This window comes from Panicum virgatum, chromosome 5N (genome assembly GCF_016808335.1).
Source record: "Panicum virgatum strain AP13 chromosome 5N, P.virgatum_v5, whole genome shotgun sequence".
Taxonomy (NCBI): Eukaryota; Viridiplantae; Streptophyta; class Magnoliopsida; order Poales; family Poaceae; genus Panicum; species Panicum virgatum.
In genome coordinates, this window is record NC_053149.1 from 1082717 (window position 1) to 1106479 (window position 23763).

Here is a 23763-nt window from a genome sequence, read left to right on the forward strand (position 1 = left end):
TCCTTCCCATTCCCAACCACGGAGGAACCTCTGCATGCCCCTACTGCCTGACAACAGCAGCAACCTCCAAGAATACTCATCCAGGTTGCATCTTCAGACAAACACGGTGAACGGAATCAAACAGCTGTGAGAAGCATAACTTATCCAATGTTCGGCCATTCCCTTCTTTTAAGACTTCATTCACCACAGCAATTTGATGCTTTACAACACTCTCAGCCACAGACACAATCACACAAGCAGTTAGGAGTAGATATCAGGTGTACAAACATCGCACAACCACAACAACATTTAATGGTGTACAACCCCACTATGGTACTTACAAAGCAGGCAAAAACATTCTATGGCCACAAACCTTTAATGTTCCTCTTGTACACAACAACAAAATAAGTTTATTGGGGGCTTTCCCACAGCGACCTGATATCAGCTCTTCGCCTACTGCATTCACCTGGCAATGGTGCCTGTTGCTTCTCCATCCAGTAAGCAGCGAATCCAGACCTGCACGCACAGTCTCATGAAAGTAAGAAAATATCCGGTTTTCCATCCCTGGCAAAATTAAAGGGAGGAAGGGAGAGCATCCTACCTTGCAAAAGTTTCGGCAAAGCCTTCCTCTACCAATGACAATTCGCTTGACACTGACCAGGTCAAAGTATGAAACTAAATGTCCTCGGCTATCCACACCCCTCTAGCCTCAAAGGCTTATCATATACTCATTCTTGTCGCTAATTATTGTAAAATCAGCTGGGTTTCTGTTAGTCTGACAGATATCCTTTTTGACGAGCTTATCCAGCGGACCAACTGACTTCCCAGTGCCACCAGTCCAAGGTTGAGTTACACCATACCTTGGCAATGGACGTTCTGGATTCGCAACAGAGGTAACAGAACCCAATTGCAGGGCATTCCATCCTGCTGAGAGCATTCCAGAGTTCAAGGTCTCATAATTTCCTTTTCTGTTTATATCAAATGATGATGTCCCTTTAGACACACCTAGTCTGTACCCAGACTGTGTCCCACAGTTTTCAGACCAGTTCGCAATGTCCTGCTGCAGCAATGAACCAAGCACGCCAACTCGAGGATGAGGGCGCAAAGGTCTGTGCAAATTTTTCTCGACCTGATGCCGTGCCAAGTCTTGCAGCCTCAATGGAACCTTTTCAGTTTGGTGACTTCCATATGATGTGCTGGGTGATGCATTGTACTGATTATGCTGTGCATACTGTGAACCGAGATTTTGTGTTTCGAGTTCCATCTGGCGCCTGCTAGCTCTTTGATAGTTTGTGAAGCCTCGTGCAGTTGATGGATCCATAAGTCCCAGAAGATGTGTGGCAGCCATGGGCTCTTTTGGGTAAAGGCCTGACTGTCCAGCAATACTTTGATCGTACAGCCTACCAACCTCCATTGTTAATGCTGTGCTTGGAACACTTCTCGGATGGACCTGGTTAACTGCTTCCTTTGTGTACTGGTCTACAGCCGCAGTTACTGGCTGCTGAGTTGCATAGTCATTAGAAGCTCCATACACAGGAATGGGACGAGGATCAACTTCTCGAACTCTATTTCTGAACTGAAATCCATATGTTGATGTTGGTGAATTCCTTGAAGCTGTCTTGAAAGAATCCCACATTAACTTCTTATCCCTCACATTACTCCAGCTCTGAGTGGGTACTTCAGAAATATGTTGATGATGTGAAAATATTGGAGAGGTACACGCAATGGTGACTTCTTCATCCCTGCAGAAATGTGTCTGTTGTTCCTGGGTACACTCTAAAATGTCAGGGACACGTAGCTTTGGAGGGTACACATTGAAAGACCCAGGAATGGGTAATGCATGAACCTGTAACGAATTCTGCATATGTGATTCCGGACCATGACCGTTGGGAATCTCGGTGCTGGATGCTGCATGACACTGTGATGGTTTCTGTGTATGTAAATCCTGCAGATGCACATTGGCAGCTGCTGTGCTGGATGATGCACAACCCTGTAAAGATTTCCTCCTACTTTCTGATGCCAAAGACTTCTGGAAATTAGTGTCAAGCACTGTTGATGCATCAATGGGACCATCCTTGGCAGAAATTTCAGCAGAATCAACTTCAGCTATCTTGGGTTGAGTATGACTGTTTTCCAAAGAATCAGTACCAGTCATCATTTGTCTCGCATGCTGATTTCTCGCAAGAAGTTCAACAATGTCCATGGGGATGTCATCTATCACATTCTGTTTCTCATGCACCTTTAGCCTTCGTTTCTTCTTATTCTTGGGTACATTCTGGTTGTGAAAATCAGACCCAAGGATATGACGCTTACCAAGAGAAACCTGAGGCGATGAATAAAATAAATCTGAATATTTCATAATATCCACGAATCCAGAACAGTATAAGAGGGAGCAATATTTCCAGAGCAGTATGATAAATTTTCAGTATGGAGTTTCCATTGCTTTTACCAATAAAATATATCATACTAGTTTACAAAGAGAGTGCAGGTCATTTTGTATTCACTACTTAACTCACTACCTATCCCAAGCAAACTATTTGTGTGTATGTAAATGGAATTTGTGCTTCCAGTGGCATACACACAAATGGTTAGATCAAATAGCACACAGGCAGAGTGGTGTGGGCACAGATGCCATAAAACAATTCCAGTGGTGTACACACGACTAGTATAGATGGCATGCGAGCAAAGTGGTACTCACAAATGCCACAAAAATGAAGGCTGTAGCGGACAAAGTTTGGCTACTCAGGTCAGCAAAAGCAGGTAAAGCAGGTAAATAAATACACTATCTATTTACATATTATGTAAGAATTCTAAAGAATTTTCTTCTGATAAATTTCAGTTCATCTATTTACATAGAAGATATGACTAAAAATTGAAAATTGTTCGTTTCAAAACAACAACAACAACAACATAGTCTTTTTTCCCAAACAAGTTGGGGTAGGCTAGAGATGAAACCCGAAAGAAATAAGTTCAAGGTTCAGGCACATTAATAGCTAGTCTCCAAGCGCTCCTATCCAAAGCTATCTCTTTAGAGATATTCCAATCCTTAAGGCCTCTCTTAACCGACTCATCCCACGTCAGTTTAGGTCTACCTCTACCCCTCTTTATATTATCGACCTGCTCAAGAACTCAATTACGCACCGGCGCCTCAGGAAGCATTCGTTGGACATGTCCAAACCATCTCAGCCGATGCTAGGTAAGTTTCTCCTCAATTGGTGCCACCCCGACCCTATCCCGAATAACTTCGTTCCGGACTCTATCCCTCCTTGTGTGCCCGCAAAACCACCGCAACATCTGCATCTCTGCTACACTCAGTTGTTGGACATATCGCCTTTTTGTATGCCAACATTCAGCACCGTATAACATCGCTGGACGAATTGCTGTTCTATAAAATTTGACTTTTAGCTTTGTGGCACCCTCTTGTCACAAAAGATGCTAGAAGCTTGCCGCCATTTCAACCAGCCAGCTGAAATTCTATGCCTAACATCTTCATCAATGTCGCCATCCTTTTGTAGCACCGATCCTAAAAGGGGCGTACCCAGTGCCGTAGGCTTCCCGCACTGTGCGGGGTCTGGGGAAGGGTTGTTTTTAAGCCCCAAGCCTTACCCACACAAGTATCCTTCTGGACCACCACTTGCCCATCTAGACTAACGTCTCCCCCTTCATGCCTAGTCGCGCTGAAATCGCACATCATGTACTCGGTCTTAGTCCTACTAAGTCTGAACCCTTTCGACTCTAACGTGCGTCTCCACAGCTCTAACTTCCTATTAACCCTGCCCTACTCTCGTCAACTAGCACCACATCATCAGCAAAGAGCATACACCAAGGGATCTCACCTTGTATATCCCTTGTGACCTCATCCATCACTAAAGCAAATAAATAAGGGCCCAATGCTGACCCCTGGTATAGGCCTATGTTAATAGGAAAGTCAGTGGTGTTGCCATCATATGTCCAGACAAACGTCGTCGCATCCTTGTACATATCCTTAATGAGGGTAATGTACTTAGTTGGGACTTTGTGCTTCTCCAAGGCCCACCACATGATATTTCTCGGTACTTTGTCATATGCCTTCTCAAGGTCAAAGAAGACCATGTGCAAGTCCTTCTTCTGCTCCTTATATCTCTCCATCAATTGTCGAATTAAGAAAATCGCCTCCATGGTTGACCTTCTAGGCATGAACCCAAATTGATTTTGGGTCACACTTGTCACTCTTCTTAGGCGATGCTCGATAACCCTCTCCCAAAGCTTCATCGTATGGCTCATCAGCTTAATCCCACGGTAGTTAGTTAAACTTTGAACATCGCCCTTATTTTTTGAAGATATGTACTAATATACTTCTCCATTCTTCCGGCATCTTGTTTGACCGGAAAATGAGATTAAAAAGCTTAGTTAACCATACTATTGCTCTATCTCCTAGGCATCTCCACACCTCAATGAGGATACCATCAGGGCCCAGCGCTTTACCTCCTTTCATCCTCTTCAAAGCCTCCCCGATCTCTACCTCCTGAATTCTCCTCACAAAACGTCTGTTGGTATCGTCAAAAAAATCATCTAACTCAAGGGTAGGGCCCTCACTCTCCCCATTAAACAACTTGTCGAAGTACTCTCTCCATCTATTCATGATCTCCTCATCCTTCACTAGCAGTCGATCTGTCCCATCTTTAATGCATTTGATTTGGTTGATGTCCCTTGTCTTCCACTCGCAGATCATAGTCATTCTATAAATGTCCTTCTCCCCTTCTTTCGTCAAGGTGGAGGCGCTTGAAACACTCCTTCTTCTTCTTAATAGCCCTTTGCACCTCGTCGTTCCACCACCAGGTGTCTTTTCCCTCCTATTTGCCTCCCCTACTCACGCCAAACACCTCTGAGGCCACCTTCCGAACACATGTTGCCATCTTTAGCCACATGTCATCTGCGTCTTCTCCTTCTTCCCAAGGCCCCTCACCTAGCATCCTTTCCTTAAACGCTTGTGCCGCTTCCCCTCTAAGCTTCCACCACTTTGTTCTCGCAATCTTGGCACGTTTGTCCCGGTGGACACGTACCCGAAGACGAAAGTCCGCCACCACAAGCTTGTGTTGAGGGACAACACACTCCCCAGGTATCACCTTACAATCTAAGCAATCATGTCTATCCTCCCTCCTAGCAAGGATAAAGTCGATCTGGCTCGAGTGTTGTCCACTACGAAACGTCACAAGATGAGATTCCCTCTTCTTAAACACGGCATTCGCTATCAATAAGTCGTAGGCTAACGCGAAGTTCAACACATCCTCCCCCTCGACTCCTGCTACCATACCCAAAACCCCCGTGCACTCACTCGAACTCTACATTAGTCGCACCCACATGGCCGTTGAGATCTCCTCCTATGAAGAGTTTCTCGCTGGTAGGCACGGTACTAACCATGCTATCTAGATCTTCCCAGAACTGCATCTTGGTGCTCTCACTAAGGCCTACCTGAGGGGCATAATCACTGATCACATTCAAAACCGAATCTCCAACTACAAACCAGATTCCGGATTAGGATAATCCGGTCACCTTGCCTTCTAACCTCTATGACTCCATCCTTAAGGCTCCTATCAATCAAGATGCCTACACCATTCCTACCCGGAGTTGCTCCCGTGTACCAAAGCTTGAAGCCAGTATCCTCAACCTCCTTCGCCTTCTGGCCCTTCCATTTAGTCTCCTGAATGCATAGAATATTTGCACGCCTCCTAATTGCTGCATCAACTAGCTCTCGCAACTTACCCGTTAGGGACCCTACGTTCCAGCTACCTATACGAATCCTAGTTGGCTCGGCTAGCTTCCTTACCCTTCGCACCCGTCGAGGGAAGTGCGAAGACCCTTGCTCATTTTTCACTACACCCGGGCGTAGATGTAGCGCACCATTCAGGTAACGACCCGAACCTTGCTCACTTATCATCGTACCCAGGTCACGATACGACACGCCCTTGGAGGGATGGCGACCCGGCCCTTGCCCATTTATCACCACACCCGGGTTCCGATGTAGCGCGTCGCTAAGAGGGTTACACCCCAATGAGTTTCTTATGGGTTTCAAATCCATTAGAGTGGCTATTTTTTATACTGGTTTGTCAAAACCTAACGCAACCCTCCTCCTTTACCCGGGCTTGGGACCGGCTATGCTGAAACGACTCAGGAGAGAGAGTCTTCCAGTCAGCATGTTCGTTTCAAAAAAAAAATGAAAATTGAAAACAAAGAATAAAGTCAAGAACATATCCAAAAGCAAGAAATTATTCTTGACCGTACCTTTGTCAGACATCTCTGCTCGGTGCCTTCAGATTCCATTTGACGCAAATCATCTGTCCTGAGCGCGCTTCTCTTTATAGAACTGTTCTCAGTGTTATCACCACAGGAAGTGGCAGGTAAAAGAACTTTCCTCTTTAGCAAAATCGTTGATTTTCCGTTTGATGAGAACCTCTGTTTCAAGTTCTCTGATTCATTTTGGCACAGGTCATCAGCCTTCTGCATATCAGCCTTCTGCATATTCAGTGCGTTTTCATTCTCATGCTTGCCACTGTTAGTAGATAGCACATTTTCCTGTCCCAGGTCGCCAACTGGTATAGAACCATGCTGCATGTCAGTGGAAGCAGGTATATCTGGATTAGAGTTTGAAACAGTAGAAGAATCAAAATTCTTGTGTCCTGAGCCCCTTTTCTCTTTTCTAACTTTCTTATGAGTTTTTCTCAGCCAGTTCATTAGAGAAGATCCATCATCAACGTTTTCTGCTCCTCTGAGTTTTGCCTTGTCTTTGACAGCCATTGATTGGAACTCACACACTTTCTGATTGCTAACAGGAGTGTCATCATCCTCTCCAACCTCAAGTGGCATTTTGCTTTTATGACTCTCACAGATATCACCAGTTTTTGCATTGTCAGCTTCAATGGCATCTGTAGAACCCCCAATCTGACTGTCTATGAGTTCCGATATTAGCCTTGTCTTTATTGGCTTTCTTTGAGAAAATTTGAGATCTGAAATATTAGCCAAGCCAGTGGATTTGTTCTTTTTGTTCTTACCATCAGATCCAACATTTCTTTTTAGAGCTGCTCTTCGTGGACCCTGGTTGCGAACTTGGTTGCTTTTTTGCCCAGATAATTGTTTAGAGCCTTTGTGACCAGATATTGATTTATGATCACTGGACTCATTTTGGTCAACATCCGGAACATCTTGAACTGTTCTGTTTTCATCTTCATTTGGCACTTCACACGGTTTTGGACTGCATTGACTCGGTGTGCCATTTCTTTCTTTGCTTGATATTATCTGAGGAACATCAGGCAAATCAGTAACATCCATGGACACAGCATTCAAGATATTTTCCGGTACATCAAGATTATTTGGGGAGCCCTGCAAATCTGAGGATATAGCATCATATTAGCTTATTGTATACAAATAAAAGTAATAGTAGTTAGGAATTCACTGAGCACAGCCATACCTTGTGTGGCTGGAACACTTTTTTCGACGAATGTGTCTGGAACATTTTTTTCAGTGGATGTGGCTGGAACATTCTCTGCAGTAACTGCTTTGTTCTCAGGAGAACTGCATTTCGAATTGCATTCTTGGACACTCTTTGAAACAGTTGATTGATCAGCACCATTCCCTTGAGATGATTGTTGTGTGCAAGAAAACAGTCTTCTGGAACTAATATTATAAGGTAAAGTCCGAATAATTGAAATGGAGCAACCATCTCCATCCTGCTGCGTAGGAACAGTTTCAGATGTAGTTCTGTGACCTGAAGTTTTCACTCTATTCAAGCAACTTGAGCAATTCCATCGTTGATACTTTGCCACCAAAAGTGGGGACGAGATGTTATGGTGTTCATCATATTGTTGCTGGTTACGGAAAATCTGAAGAGAGCACAGTTTTGGATCCTTCTTCTGACGCATAGCAACATACCCCCTGCCAAAAGTAATCATCAATAAAACTCACAATATATGCATATATAAAACAACAAATGTTTGTGATAAGAAGGGGATATAACAGCTTCAAAATCCAAAAGCACTACTCTATCAAAAGCTGGGCAAAGCCAGTCTCACTCATGGCTTGAACAAAAATACTGTAGTCCAGAAAAGGGCCCTTATTATTAACATGCACATTTGTGAGGTAAGTGAGACACTAAGTATCCTATACCGATATGCCAGTAACTAATGCAAACACACATCAAACAAAGATAAGAGAATTTCCGATAAACCAAACATGCATGTCATCCCATTATATTTTGTGAGTGTCTAACACATAAAGATTGAAACATTTACATTCATTTCTACTTGGCTGGTATTAAACTGAACAGAGGACTCATAAAGCTAAAATCATCCAATATAATGCCAGACATGTACAGGACTGTCTACCAAAGCAACATTTTACGGTCTGTTCTGATTTCTGAATAAATCTCAAACTAACAAGTCAACATTATGCTGCTGCATTTGGTATCTTGAATCGAAGGAAGAACTAGCACTCTTGGTAAACATACTGCATTGCTACAACCCAATTCTTAACAAAAGAAAAACTTTAAAAAATCATGGCATGACTAACCACTTAGGGGTAAGAATTGCCCTATTTACGCTTTTAGCCTGTTATAACTGTGAGTTCAATCTACATCAATTTGACAAGGGGTATTAGAGTTAAATCCATCTGGGAAAACTCTCCAAGAGAGAGAAAAAGAAAAGAAGACAGATCTTTAAATCCTTGTCAACAGATGAAACACTGAACACCTTAAATATGAATGGAACACCATTGTGTGTGTGTGTCCCACTCTTTCTCTCTCTATATATATGTGCATGTGCATGTGTGTGTGCGCGTGTGACGGGTGGGTGGCAAAAGCAATATGCATAGATAAGACATAATATATACACGGCAAATGAAGATAGACACATAAGGAAAATCAAAATAAATAACATAAACTGTGTGCATCTGAATCAATGGATCTACTGATCAAATCGAACCAAATGTTCCTATGGATATTAATCAGTGTGTCACAAATAATGGATGATTTTGTAAAAGAAGAATATTACATATATGCAGAAGTGTGATTAACCTTGCTCAGCCATAAACAATGCTGTACTGCTAGAGGTGCAAAGGCATATATACCAGTCAATGAAAGAAATGCAGGCATCTGAATATAGAAAAGATCACCTCATGGAGAAATGGTCACATTCGAGCTCTGCTGGTCTGTCATCAGGTTCAGCCACTGTAGGTAGACGCCCTAGCTCCTCCACTGCTTCATTTCCAATAGTCTGAGCAACAGCTTCCATTGCTACAACTTTGTCACGTCAGTTCTGTGATCTTGGAACAAAACGAAACAGCAGGCACATTCCTGCACAAACAGCAAGCATTACATGACCTGTCATACACATCTTGGATCACCGAGACTGCAGAAAGATATAACTGATACAAAAATGTATAGGAAGAAGGAAACAGCGCACGTCAAACTAACTGTATACAACCCAACATAACACAGACTGTGTATATGTATCTTCCTTCATAGAATATAGCACAGCATAACGAACCATTTATATATATACATCCCGACAAAGGAAAGAAATGAATGCAACCTAGAATTCAGATTAATCCATTCCCAGACAGTAAAACTAAACAAACAAGGTTAATTATCCAGTAAGCCGAGATAGATAAACATGATTAACTTCCATGCATGGCTATGCAAACATAATTGCCCTCGCCATATTAACTCTGACACGGTAGCCCACTCCCATCTGCAAGAATCCACGCAAGGCCCGCATTTTTCGCGACATGAAATATAGGCAGCCACGGCTTCCATGCGGGCGCAGTAAGCTACGGCTCGGGTCCCAAGAGGGGGCCCACACACAGGGCACAGCTGGCCCCTGGCAAAGCCGAAGTCCCCACACGAAGCAAAGCGAGCGACTGACCGGGCAAGCAAGGGAAACAGTAGCACAGCGACGGCGCGGACCCCAAACGCACCACTGAATCACTGATCGGACCTAACGAGCGCGTCGCGAGATCCATGAAATGATAGCTGCCGAACCTGACGAAAGTTGCGACCTTTTTCTCCGCCGGATCGGCGGATAGGCATAGGCGAAGGCGGAGCAGATCTCCGTCGCGAGAAAAACTTGCTGGACCACCCACCAAACCCCCATGCGCGGATACGAAGAACAGATCTTTCTCAGCGGAATCGATAATCCAGGAACGGACGAGCGTAATCGACCGGAGCAGAGGTTAACTGGAGCGAGAAAAGGTATTTTTTTTTCCTCATCGGAGTAATAAATCTACCGCAGCTAGTACTAGTACCTACTGGACTGCAGCCGAAGAAACCGATGCGATTTGGTACGAGAAAGGGCCACCGAGATTTGGGGACGAAACGATGGAAAATCCGCCAGAAAAAAAAACCCAAACGGATCGAGGAAAACGGGAGCAGACGGATCAAATCAAACCAAACCAGGAAGGGGAAAACGAAAGCAAGCGAAGAAAAGGACAGCAATCACCGCTGCGACGTACCCGATGTTGCACGGCAGGAAGCGTCGCGAGCGCCGGCGACCAGATCGCGGCGAGGCTGGGGCGGAGGAGGCAGCTCCCGGTCGACGCGGCGGCGGCTCCGGCTGGAATTTGGGGGTGGGGAGAGGGGAAAGGCGCAAGCTTTAGGGTTTTCTGGGGGAGAGAGGGGGAGACAGGGAGGAGGGGGGAGAGAGAATCAGAGAAGGGATGAGGGAGAAAAAGAAATGCGGGAGGGGGGATGGTAATCAACTGCGGAGGGCTGCTGTGTAGACATGGATGTTTCTGTCCTCGGGAGGTGTGCGGCCGGCGCCCCACGCCACCACGTCAGCGGCTGCCCATGCTGCAGGGCTGAGAGAAAATCAGGGCTAGCCTACTGTGATCAACTGCGCCGGTTGCTGCCGTAATTATTAACCGTGGAAAAAGAACCAGAGCAGATTTTCTATATATGCTTTTGACCATATGAATTATCTTGACCGTTTGTTTATTTTCTATCGAACGGTTAGATGAGTCATAGGTAGGTGGGCGAACCGAAGGTAGATGAGATAACCGACGCGCTATCTCCATCCTAAATTTGAAATCGTTTGAATTCAGAGTATACACGGTATTTATCACGTGTTCATATGAGTTGGTGAAACAATCAGTATTTTCTAAAACTATAGGAAATTGCATGATTAATGCGCTAGGCACAAATCAAGTAACATCACTAAAACTATACTGACTATGTGGTTTTTAGCTGGACAAAGCTGGCAGAGCATCTATTAACCACATCAACAGCGTGGTTTATTATCTGGATGCAGCTGACAAACAACTCATCGGCCGTGTGGTTTCTTATCTGGGCATTGTTGACAAACAGCTCATCGGTCGTGTGGTTTATTATCTGGACACTACTGGCAAACAACTCATCGGACGCGTGGTTTCTTATATGGACACTGCAGGCAAACAGCTCATCGATGGCGTGGCTTCTTTATATGGACACTAACAGTAAATATATCGTTCATCGACCACGTGGTTTCTTATCTGGATATTGTTGGCAAATGGCTGTGATACAACATCAACCACGTGGTGTCTTATCTACACTGTTGGCAGACAACTGTGTTGTACCACTTCACCTATGTGGTTTCTCATCTGGATATAGATGACCAACTGTTGTTATACCACATCGACCGCGTGGTTTCCCATCTGGACACAATCAGCATACATCTATTGTACTCCATAACATTCGGATACTGCTGGCAAACAATTATTATACCACATCGACTGTGTGGTTTCTTATCTGAAACCCTAGCAACCTCATGATTGGACCTAACTGGGAAACATCGCATCAACCTCGTGGTTTCTCCTTAAGATACAATTGGTGATATATAAGTTAGATCTAGACCAAATGTACAATTGTACACTAGAAATGCCTTATATGGTTCACCCACTCGATCTAACTTGCGGATGACACACTTAGAGAGGCCTTATAATTTGAATCATGTATGATATAGACCGACCGTTCAAGTAGGAAAGTTCTTTAACCAAAACTATCTCCTGCCATATCTTATCATGTTAAATTTAGATTGTTATAGTTTAAGATAATATGTTAACCCAAACTATTTCCACCCTAAATTTAAAATTGTTTGAATGCAAGGCATACATGAATATTATCATTGTGATCATATGCATTGGTGATATGGTCATATTCTTTTTTGAAACCAAGGACACACACATACGTATTTATCATGTGATCATGCAAGTTGGTGAAACAGTCATTATATTTTTGAAACTCATAAAGATGCATGACACAACAGAAGCTTCGTGGCTTATTACCTAGATCAGATACATGTGGAGATAGCTATTCTACCACGACGACTTCATGGTTTTCATGTTTTTCTCGCTCCTCATCGTGTCGAAGTCATAGGTAATCTATTAATGTTATTCTTCGTCATGCATACCTCAATTTTATCATGCATAGATAAGGTGGATATCAATATTATGCACTGTGAAAAATATTGTGAAAGATCAAGCTTGATACTCATTTATTTACTTCATCGGTATATTTGGCTTATGTTACCTAGTGGCTAAATAATAAATAAAGAAAAATCTGACAAAGTTACCAAATAATAACTCTCAATTCTCTCCCTAACAAAAAAAAATATTATTCCATATGAAAGGTGTCAATTACTTATTATATTCCTTCGTATCCTCAGAAAAGAAAAGGAAAAGTTATAAGCGGAGTAAAGTTTTTAAGACCGCATCGTGTCAAAGTTCCTAGTACACAACATGCATATGGACGCACGCAATCGTATGTGGCGGCACAGAGATATCACAGAAAATGAGAGCGCAGAGAATCAGAGAGCAGAAATGGGTGGGGGAGAGGCGCATCAGATGCCACACCACCCAATCCATCCTCCATCCATACACACCCATCGCACTATCTTTTCTTTACTCCACCCACGCAGCAGCCGCAGGCACGCCCACATGCCACACATGACCCCCCTACGCCACGCACGCAGACCAAAAGGAAACCCTAACCCTAACCCTAACAGCTAACCACAGTGGGTTAACCCGACGCAACCATGGCTAACCAGCGGAGGTGGGGCCGGCAAATGAAAGTGCCGTGCCCTGGGGGTAGGGATGGCAATGGGTACCCGAAACCCGAGTACCCGACGGGTTTTACCCGATAAGAAGGCGGGTATGGAATGATTTTTCTACCCGTGGGTATATTATTGGACAAAATCCTATACCCATTGGGTATGGCGGGTACGGGTGTAGGTTTATACTACCCATACCCGCCTACCCGTGGGTAAGAAATACCCGCAGGAAAAACAAATGAGCCTAAGTATCTAACTCATTTTAGCCCATATGACCTATGAATTTAGCTCAAATCCAATTAAACCCTCCTAGTATATATATTGTTGAACCCTCTCTAACTCATGTTAACCCATATGAGCCATTAACTTGTTGAAATGAAGCTTGTAATGATTTATTTTTCATGTGAATGTCTAATATTTATATGTAATACTCGGGTATGATTTCGGGTGTGGGTTACCCGACGGGTAAAAATTACCCGACGGGTACGGGTATGGAATCATTTTCTTACCCGTATGCGGGTACGGGTAACCCGACGGGTAAAATTTAATCCTAACGGGTACGGGTATGGGTGGCCACCACCCGACGGGTATATACCCGTTGCCATCCCTACCTGGGGGACTTTGTTGGAGCATTCAAAGTAGACGGGACTGTGGCAAGCAAAAGGACAAAAGAATGGTGGTGGTTTGCTGCTGTGCTAGCTGTGATGGCTTTACGTTTTTTTTCTAAGGTCTTGCAAGGCGCACAGCACAAGTGCACCAAGGAGATATACTTGCAAGTTGCACCATACACCACACCCCCACATTAATTAATAGAAAGTGAAATTACCCCGCAAACAATATTAGCAGCAGCCAAACCGTGAAAAAATGAATTAACAAAAGGAAAATAATGTAGTATTTACTTTTTTCAGGTCCACCAAAATTTCAAAATCTCACATTGTTTCGAAATTACCAACAAAAACAGTTAGGGTTAATGGATTTTGGGTTTGGTAGATGGTTTTTTGTGGTTGGGGCTTTACCTAAATTAATCCATTTTGAGTGATTTATATGTCACTGAGCGAAATTGGGTGGGGGTGCCTGACCAGTATCTCATCGAAAATGGGTTAGCTGGCAGCAGTAATAGGCTGTCGGATGACTGGATCTAGAATTGATCTTCCGAATATATATTAATAAAAGTTTAAAATAATTTTTTTGTATCGATCTGAAAAATATGGAAAGTTTACGCTTGGGGGTGAATTTGTCTAAATACATTGGCTTTAGCGTATCAATGAGGAGACATGCAACTGGCGTGGCGTTGGATGATGTTCGTGTAGGGGTGCCTAATTAATCTCCTGCCAGCATGAATAAGTTGGTGATGACCAGTGTTGATAGATACGACACTAGAGATGGAAGACAACTTGTTAAAGAAAAAAAGGCTGCAAGGAGTATCTATATGAGTTTGTTAGCATCTGTGAGAGGCGACGCATCACGTGACGTGGGTGGCGGCGGTGTTGGAAGAGAGCTCTAAAGAGACAATAGATTTAAAGAAGGAAGGTAGAGTTGTAGATGATAGAGAAGGAAAGGCCTCAAGTTAAAAAGAAATGACCAGTATCTCATCAGAATTGGTTTAGCTGGCAGCAGTAATAGGTTGTTGGATGACTGGATCTAGGTTTGATCTTCCAAATAAAGATTTATAAAAATTCAAAATAATTTAATTTTTTGTATCAATTTGAGAAATATGGAAAGTTTAGGTTTGGGGGTGAATTTGTCTAAATACATTGGCTTTAGCGTATCATTGAGGAGACATGCAGCTGGAGTGGCACTGGATGATGTTCGTGTAGGGTGCCTAGTTAATCTCCTGCCAGCATGAATAAGTTGGTGATGACCAGTGTTGATGGATACGACAATGGAGATAGAAGACAACTGGTGAAAGAAAAAAAGGTTGCATGGGAGTGTCTGTACGAGTTTGTTAGCATCGGTGAGAGGCGACGCATCAGGTGATGTGTGGGTGGCGGCGGTGTTGGAAGAGAGCTCTAAGAGACAAGAGATTTAAAAGTAGAGTTGTAGATGATAGAGAAGGAAAGGCCTTGAGTTAAAAAGAAATGAGTTTCTCTGGACGGCTAGATATATTATTAGATCCAACTACTAAAAGGGGATTATATATATACAAAACAAAAAATTTAGATAGAAAACAAAATAAATGTTACCTCACAAAGAGATAATCCATATAGCTAACAAGGTTATATTATATGCAAGGACTAATAGACTGCTTTATAAGAATGACCGACCTAGCTAGTTTCCGGTGGTAATTCAAGATGAAAACCAACATCATCCTAAATAAGAAAGTAAGGTCAGCTTTTCTTTTCTGTGACATATATATGAAATGGTAACAAGCACTTTTCTGCAAAAAGAATATCAGCAAATTATTTGAACAATAGTTTCAGTTCATTCGAGTTTTCTTAGCTTCTGTTTTAAAACTTGAAGTGTTTTTTTCTAAGCAGCTAATAATAAACTGAAGTTAAATAATTTTCACTCATCCCCCTCATGTGTATACCTTTGACTCCCACACAGCCTATGTATTCCACTGCCGTGTGGTGTGGCTGCGGGATCCCATATCCATGACACAACTACTCCAAGCAAGGTATATTTGAACGGAGGCCCTTTCTTTTTTCAAAACCTACCTGTCTACTTTTCATCTTTACCCTTTTTGGCTTAGTTGATACATGTCTTACTCTATGTTTACGGCTATTAGCTATTAAGGATCCAAACTGGTATTGTCATACTTGCTCGGTTTGTCTTACTAAGTTAAAATTATGTAATTTCGACCAAAGTTGTAGAGAAAATGTACCAACATCTACAAAATAAAAATAGTTATATTAAATCCACCATAAATATGTCTTAAAAGTGCATTTATATGGCGTAGTGCAATTAATGCTGTAGATGTTGATGCATTATTAGTGCATTTAATGTATAACATTAACCAAATGTAAGCATTCTTTATATAAAACAAAGTGGCTATAAATTAAAGGTCCTAGATAAAAACGAACAAAGTATCGTTTTGGAGTTGCACATATTCATCTTCCTGCAGGCTCTATATATCTATATAATCACTACGTCGACGTGTTTTGATCAAAGCACATGCTGCCAAATTTTGCCGTCATATTGATCTTGTATATAATTAAGTAGCTATGTTGCGTCACACTGTACTGTACTAGTGGTGGAGGATGTATATACAGTCCCATCAGACACTACTAGTTGTACATCGATTCATGCTAGTTAGTTGCGACCAGTTGTGGAGTCGAAACCGAAGTTTTTTGTACAACAAGTACCGAAATGGAATTGAGTTGAAGTTTAATTTCATCTACAGGTACAATGTCTGGTACGTAGAGCATTACTCCTTGGTGGAAAAAACTAGGAATCAAATAATAACTGCAACGTCCCATCGATAAGGCTACTGGGGAAAATAGAATAGCTAGGGTTCTTGATCTTAGCTGGAGTTAGTTATTCGTGGATCCAAAGATTAGCGTCGAGCCAAGAAATGATCTAGAACCACGCAAACTGTTTAGAGGATACTCGGTCACTACTGCTAGAGGTAGTATATAGAAAATAAATTAAAGGATGGCAAAAATTAAATGGCAGAGAGAGAGAGAGAGGCATATGGGGTTCGTCCTGCAAGCTGGAATAATAATTTAGTGTCCGATTTGACGTCATGATAAGAACCACTAACTAGATGGTCAAGGAAGGTATCATGGGCTTAATTTAATTATATATGCCGCAGGCCATGCAACTAACCTAATTAGCAAATTAAGTAGCAAACGCTTAGCTGCAGCCGGCCAGACGCACGGCGTCTCTGGTCTGAGACAGGCAGCAGGAGCAGGTGATGGGTATTGGTTTTTGTTTGGTCCATATGGGCAGGCATACATGCAGATAGTGTGTGTGTGTTCACTTTTCAGTGTGTGTACTTGACATGGGAATCTAGCCTAGCAGCTAGCATGCATATATGTCAGGCCGGGAAGAAAAGCATATATACGAACATGAGCTAGCTAGTAATCATCTCCGTTCTCATGTATAGCCAAAAGAATGCATTTTAGCTCTCTCTATATATATATATGTATATATATATGTATATATATATATATGCATGCTAGCGATGACGAAGCGTTGTGTCGAGTATATTAGCCTGTGTCCTTTTCGTTTTCTTTTCGCTGCAATATTCTCTCTCGTAAAAAATAATTAAGCGTCCTTTTAGTTTTTTTAGCGGAGCGTAATTAAGTACTAATTAGTAACCAGTATGCTAGCTATTCGTTGCCGAGCGAGTCAGTTTTGGGGTTCAATTAAGTTGCGCCTATTGAAATCATATATGCTGTGCATGATAAAAAAAAGGTGAGATGAACAACTTGTTAGCTATAGTTGTTCTCGTGAACAGATGATGATGTGACCTAGCTAGCTACTTAAAATTAACCTATTTTTTCAATACGGTGAGGTTTAAAACTAGATAGGATTAATATTCTAGTTGTGAGAACTATGGAAGAAAAAACTAGACGGGAAGGTGCAGACTGCACGTAGCCGTGATTTGATTTAAGAGGACCGCAACACTCGGGCTGGCTGCCTGAGAGCGAGAACTAGGGCGTGTTTAGTTCTCCAGTTTTAGAATTTTGAAAGAGAATCTTTTCACATTTAAAATATTAAATATAGAATTAAATATTTCGGCCTAGGTTTCTATATGAGCACAAGCAGCCAGCTGGCACCAGCAAGGCTGCAACATTTCCATATTTCAGCCTGCCAAGCGCGCATTTCATTCATTTCATTTCGTCATATATAATTCAATGCAGGTATAATAGCTTGTTCTTGCATCACTCGATAATTTCGGTCTACAGCTCTTGATGCGTATGATGATATGGACATGCATGGTCTGTGTATAAGGTAAAATTTTAATCAGCAATTTGTACCCAAAATATGAATTTAGAAACATGTTAATTTAATGTTTTTTTTCAAAAATATTCGTCACGATAAATCTAGCAACAATTACGTAAACTGCTGGTCCATGTAATTTTTCATATATATGAATAGTCAACATTTAGAAAAGTTTGATGAAAGAGAATATATACTAGGAATAATATGTGTGTATTCGAATCAAAATAAAGGAGTTGTCGTAATAAGTACTTATGTAGAGGGGAAGATAACCCAGATGGTCATTAGGCCAGTCATCCAAATAGGCATCCTAGGTTCAAATCCCCGCAAGTATATAGACATCCTTGTGCGCTCACTATCAGAATCTGGAATTGCCTTTGCGGCCAAAAACCGCCAAGGAAACAGTTCTTGACGGCTAACCGCCAAGCAAAATGCGCCAAGAGTAGAGAGCCAAGAAAACTCGATTTTCTTGGCAGCCGGCAGCCAAGAAATCTCATTCTTGGCGGTTTGTTCCAGCCGCCAAGTTAATTGTTTTTCTTGGCAGTTGGCAACCACCAAGTTAATACTTTTTCTTGGCGGTTGACAACCGCCAAGTTAATATTTTTTCTTGGCAGTTGAAGACCGCCAACCAAAGGTGTTACCTCGGCGGCCCTCAATTGTCAAGGTATTTAGTTGTTTCCTTGGCAACTCTTTCCTTGGCTGCCAACCGCCAAGAAAATGAATACTAACAATAAAAAAAACATATCAATAAAATTTTAAAATGTAGACACATACAATTAACCATGCGTTTAGCAACTCATCTTAACACGTACATCAAAAGCAAGATCTCATTTTCAAAAGCAATAAAATGACTCATCTCCAAGATCATTGCAAGTCATTTATCCTACAAGTCTCGAGTAAACACATGCATCTAAATATACAAGACACTTATCATAGTTATCTATAGACCTAGGTTTACTCTCATCTCACTACAAAATCATGGAGACCAACTTCTTCCTTATCCAAGTCGTCAAATTGAACCCTGCAAAAGGATAGTTTTCATGACTCAGTTTTACTCAACACAAACACATCAGTTCTGAAGACATATCTCAGTAGCCACATCAGACAGATCAGCTGGATTTGCACATTATTTAGACAATATGGTTAAGCCATTGGATGAGTACAACCAAATATTGACTTGCTAAAATGCAGATATTTTAAAATTAAGGCTTTTGCAAAATTACAGTTTCCGCCTGTAGTTCCGATTGTTTAACATATGCCAAACATTTACCTATTTTTTCCAACAAATTTTAGATGTTTCAGCAAAGTGATTGATTAGCTACTCCTGGGTCTAAACTGAGGAGGATTGAGTTATTAACCTTTGAGGCTTGAAGAAGATCCACAGATATTTAATGTAGCTAGCCGGAGAAGAACTGAAGTTTGCAACGCGTTACCAGAAAACAGAGATTTCATGAGAGCTAGAAATAGTCACAAAAATAGTTAAAACTGTCACGAAAATAGTCTATACATTGAAGGACGATAGCTATGTTTCAAATAAAAGTAGTGTTGCATCATTTGACAATGAAGGAAAAGAGCTCAAAGTATCTGGACATCGTGTTGATCATCTTTGCCTTGAAGCCATGGATGACAATTCTCACCTTGCAAAAGGTTTAGCAATATGGCCAAAGCCCCCTCCAAGGACGTTGGTCCCAGCACAACCATAGCCTGAATTCATCTTCAGAACTCATAAATCCACTACTACATCTGAAAGCAAAATTAAAGAAGATTGTGAGATCAGTGTCAATATGATACTGAAAAGACATCAAGAGGAAATGTAGTTTATCACTTAAGGTTGAAGATATAATTTATCACTCACAAACTCAGAGGAAAGGTAGTTGACAGAGAAACCAAGAGAGATAGAATTACCATCTTTGGTCAGGAATCGTTCATCTCTTCTGCATCATCCAAACATTCTTTTCTAATTCAAAATAGATAAGGACTAAAGAGTAACTGATGCCTGACCTAATCAACACTCCTTATATGGATTCGAACCGGAACCTGTAGTCTGATGAGCACGCTTCAGACTTGACATCGATGGACAGAAACTGTTGGTGCTTGCAGGAAAAAAAAAGTTTACCACCATGTCTTGAATAAGCATGTATCCGGTTGTTAGAATAAGCAAGTCTACTATATGCTGAATTATTTCTTTGCTACTCTAGTGACATTGTGACTTCCGTTTGCCAAACCTCACATCTCCATAGATTAATCTTTCCATTGGTATTTCCCTTTCTCTCAAATCCATGTCAACATTGATAAAAACATTTAAGCCAACACTTCAAGTTTATTATGAACATTTCGTCTTGATTATGGGAGATCTTGAACTAATAGGAACATTCATGCATGCTAGTCATTCTCGAGGCACTGAAAACACAAGTACCTGGACTCGTGAGGGTGGGGCGCTAGATCCAGAAGAGGAGGTCTCCATTCTCGGAGCCTCGCGTGCTGCCTGACGCGGAAGGTGAGAGCACCTGCACACCCGCAGGCCTTGAGCCCTCGCAGTCCCAAGGAGAGGCCGCAGCTGAAGCCGCCGGGGGCACACCTGCTGGATCTTAACAGACTGCACGACCCTTGGGGGCACCGCCGGAGCTTGACCCCAGCACCTGCCCGTCGGAGCTCGTCGTCAACGCCCGCCCTTGGGTGCGCCGCCGGAGCTTGACCCCGGCACCCACCCGAAGCTCACCCTCAACGCCCGCCCTTTGGCGCGCCGCTGGAACTTGGCCCCGGCACCCGCCCGTCGGAGCTCGCCCTCAGCACCGTTGGGGTGGGAGGGTGCTGCGACGACTGGCTGCGCCGGGAAAAAAAATTCCCTGCAGGAGGGCTGCGCCGCCCGAGTGGATCTGAGAGGCTGAAGGGAGGGGAGGAGGATGGAGCTGCTAGGGTTTGTCTGAGCACGTGATTGGAGTCGTTGGATTGGATATGGTCATGTGGATGGTCAGAAAATATTGGGCTATTTGGGCTTAAATGGGCCTGGCTTACTTAGCGTTTTTTTATTTTTTTTCAGTTAATTGCACCATTATACTATACATACCAATATATTTTTGGTATATAATATACTACATATTAGCTGTCTTGTAGAAATTTCAATAATTTCCTAACAGATTTCATATTTTCTACCATTTAAATGAATTTCTACGTGGTTATCAAAAGTAATTACATATTGAACTATGTACACCTCCAATAAGATTCCAAAAATTACAAAAAAATTATATTTAGGCTCATATGTTCTATTGTAGCCCATGTCCCAGATCTGAATGAAAATTTCAATTGTCTTCTATAGACAATTCAAACTTTTATTTTCAAATTACACCATAATAATTACAATAATTCTTAAATTAGGTTGAAAAATTCTACAAATTAACATGACAACATATTTTTGGTCCATAAACTTTCCATAAAAACCTTAGATGGTTTTGATAAAGTGGTATCATACATTGTTCATAAAAGAATGGATCTCTCACATAGTTTCTTATAACTCAACTCAAACTTTAAGATTTGAACACCTCATAATATTTTTGAAGTCAAACTTTAGATGTTGTATATGTTTGAGTGAAATTAATAAGTTTAAGTGTTATAAGTCCATAAGTCAACTCAAACAATTTGTACGATATGAGTTTAAATAAACATAACAAGGGCCATATGTGTGTTAGTGATGAACTCAACAAAACATGAAGACTATGTCATATATATTTAAGTGAAAGCAAGTATATCATATATTAAGTCAAAATAGGTACTTAACAAGCATACGCTATATATTGTAAGTGAAAAAGTATATAACAAGCATGTATTGTATATTTTAATAAGTGAAAACAAGTATTAACAACCATTACCTTGGCCACCAAACCGCCAAGAAAATTCATATTACTTGGCGGTTTAGTCAAATAGCCAAGGAAATTACACATATTACTTGGCGGTTTAGTCCAGCAACCAAGAAAATTACATGTTTACTTGGCGGCTTAGCTGAACTACCAAGAAAATGGCACGTTTCTTTGGCAGTTTTGTCGAACCGCCAAGGTATATATTTTTCTTGGTTGTTTAGTAAGACCGCCAAGAAAATGTTATATTCCTTGGCGGCCCTATTTCGGCCGCCAAGGTAATTCCGGTTTGGGGTAGTGGCTAGAATTTCATACAGCGAGGGAAATTGGTTTAAGTGGCACAAGGGGGCTATTATTCTGGCCTCTATATTAACCCATTTAATTTTTTAATCTATTTGTGTAGAAGTACAAGTAGAACAAGCTAGCTAGGTGAGTACTGAAATGTGTATATAATTAAAATACTCATATATATACGATAGGATTGAAATTTTAGAGATCAGTAACGTGCATATATACGACCTTACTAATCCGCAAGAACTCATATACATGTATACGTGCTCTAGCCAATATAGGTTATTGTTGAGGGAACTTGGCATTTGGAGAATATCGGTTGCATTGCTTGCTCGGTTGGGTGAAAAGCAAGCATGCACTCACATCATGCATGGCAAGTACAGTAGTGAGTAGTGACGCAGCATGCAGCATATATAGCGCCTCGTACAGCTGGCTGCGTCGTCGTGACGGTATAGACGTATAGTACGTACGCATCCTCTTGTATACGTACCCACGTTACCATGTACTTATATTTATATACGTATCACGTACCACATGTAGTACTAATAATACTCTCTACTTTTTTGCCCCGACGACTTTTGGCTATCTGGAAGAGTGTTTTATGGGTTGGTTTACTTTTCAAAACACGTACATCAATTCGCACGAACCTCAATTGTAACAGTAGTCCAATCAAATCAAATCACTTTGACTTTGTGGTTACTCAATTTTGAGTCAACTTATAAAAAATATCTAGAGCTATACAAATGGATGATGATGATGAAATTTTCTTGTTAGAATCAATGGGACTTAATTTGACCAACACAATTACTTCAATAATATTTTATTTTTTCGATATCGAATTACTATAATCATAGTTTAATATGAACCTAACTTTGTCAATCAATTTCGTGTCATGCATTAATTTAAAGTAGTTATCTGTTAAAAATTATCCAAACCAAATGAAATATGCATCAACTAATAATTTCAAACATATGTGTACTCTATGTCATCACGTGCTATACAATTTAATTCCTCAATAGGAAATTAAACTCATTAATCCTTGTTGAAGAAGGAAAAAAAAAGAGCCCGTACGTGCTCGTCGCTGAGTCCAAGACAGACTCACCGTCGCCGACTCACCGTGCACCCACCAGCGTCAAACTATACGCCCACTAGCTACCATGTGCAGCTACCCTGTTAGGCATATCCTAAGAGAAACGTACGTGTAAATAATAACCACAAAATAGACGTCTCACCTTGACACGCTGCAAATTCTATCAGGAACACAACACGGACCCATGTATGTAGCGCTCACAAACATGCACACCAACTCACACTTTAAGCATGTATCGCATACAAAGTACCAAACAATCGACAAGAAGCATACATCACCGAACGCTGAATAAATAGCCACATTAATAAAATAATGCTAATTTATAAATGATGGTGCATTTGTACTCCTTTCTATTTTAAAATGTGCTAACCCCAAATCATACATCAGAAGAAAAAAAAAGAGAGAGATAATATTTCCTTCAAGACAACATATCAGCAAAAGAAAAAAAAGAGTACGTACTGCACACTTCTTTATTGAATCATCATTTACCAGCGCTTCCTCTTGAGCGTGAACAGTTCGTGCACATGGTATATTAATGGCTCTGTTGGGTTCCTTCTCCATCCTAAAATGCACACAAGCCGAGAAAAAAATCTTGTATGCATGAAGTACTAAATGA

At 41.5% G+C, this 23763-nt stretch overlaps 1 protein-coding gene and 1 long non-coding RNA gene across 2 annotated transcripts; both read right to left on the bottom strand.

The window, feature by feature from the left end:
• Positions 1-140: 140 nt before the first annotated feature.
• Positions 141-10630, bottom strand: LOC120672562. Its single transcript, XM_039953045.1, has 6 exons — positions 10459-10630; positions 9121-9301; positions 7424-7887; positions 6241-7343; positions 581-2302; positions 141-495 (listed from the first exon to the last, which is right to left on the bottom strand). Exons 2-5 carry the CDS (start codon positions 9237-9239, stop codon positions 689-691), a joined length of 3300 nt encoding a protein of 1099 aa, XP_039808979.1. The 5' UTR covers positions 9240-9301; positions 10459-10630; the 3' UTR covers positions 141-495; positions 581-688.
• Positions 10631-18663: 8033 nt separating this feature from the next.
• Positions 18664-21765, bottom strand: LOC120676811. The gene is made up of 4 exons (XR_005675999.1): positions 20332-21765; positions 19553-19999; positions 19274-19327; positions 18664-18936 (listed from the first exon to the last, which is right to left on the bottom strand). It is a non-coding gene; the product is annotated as an uncharacterized LOC120676811 (long non-coding RNA).
• Between the last annotated feature and the right edge of the window lie 1998 nt (positions 21766-23763).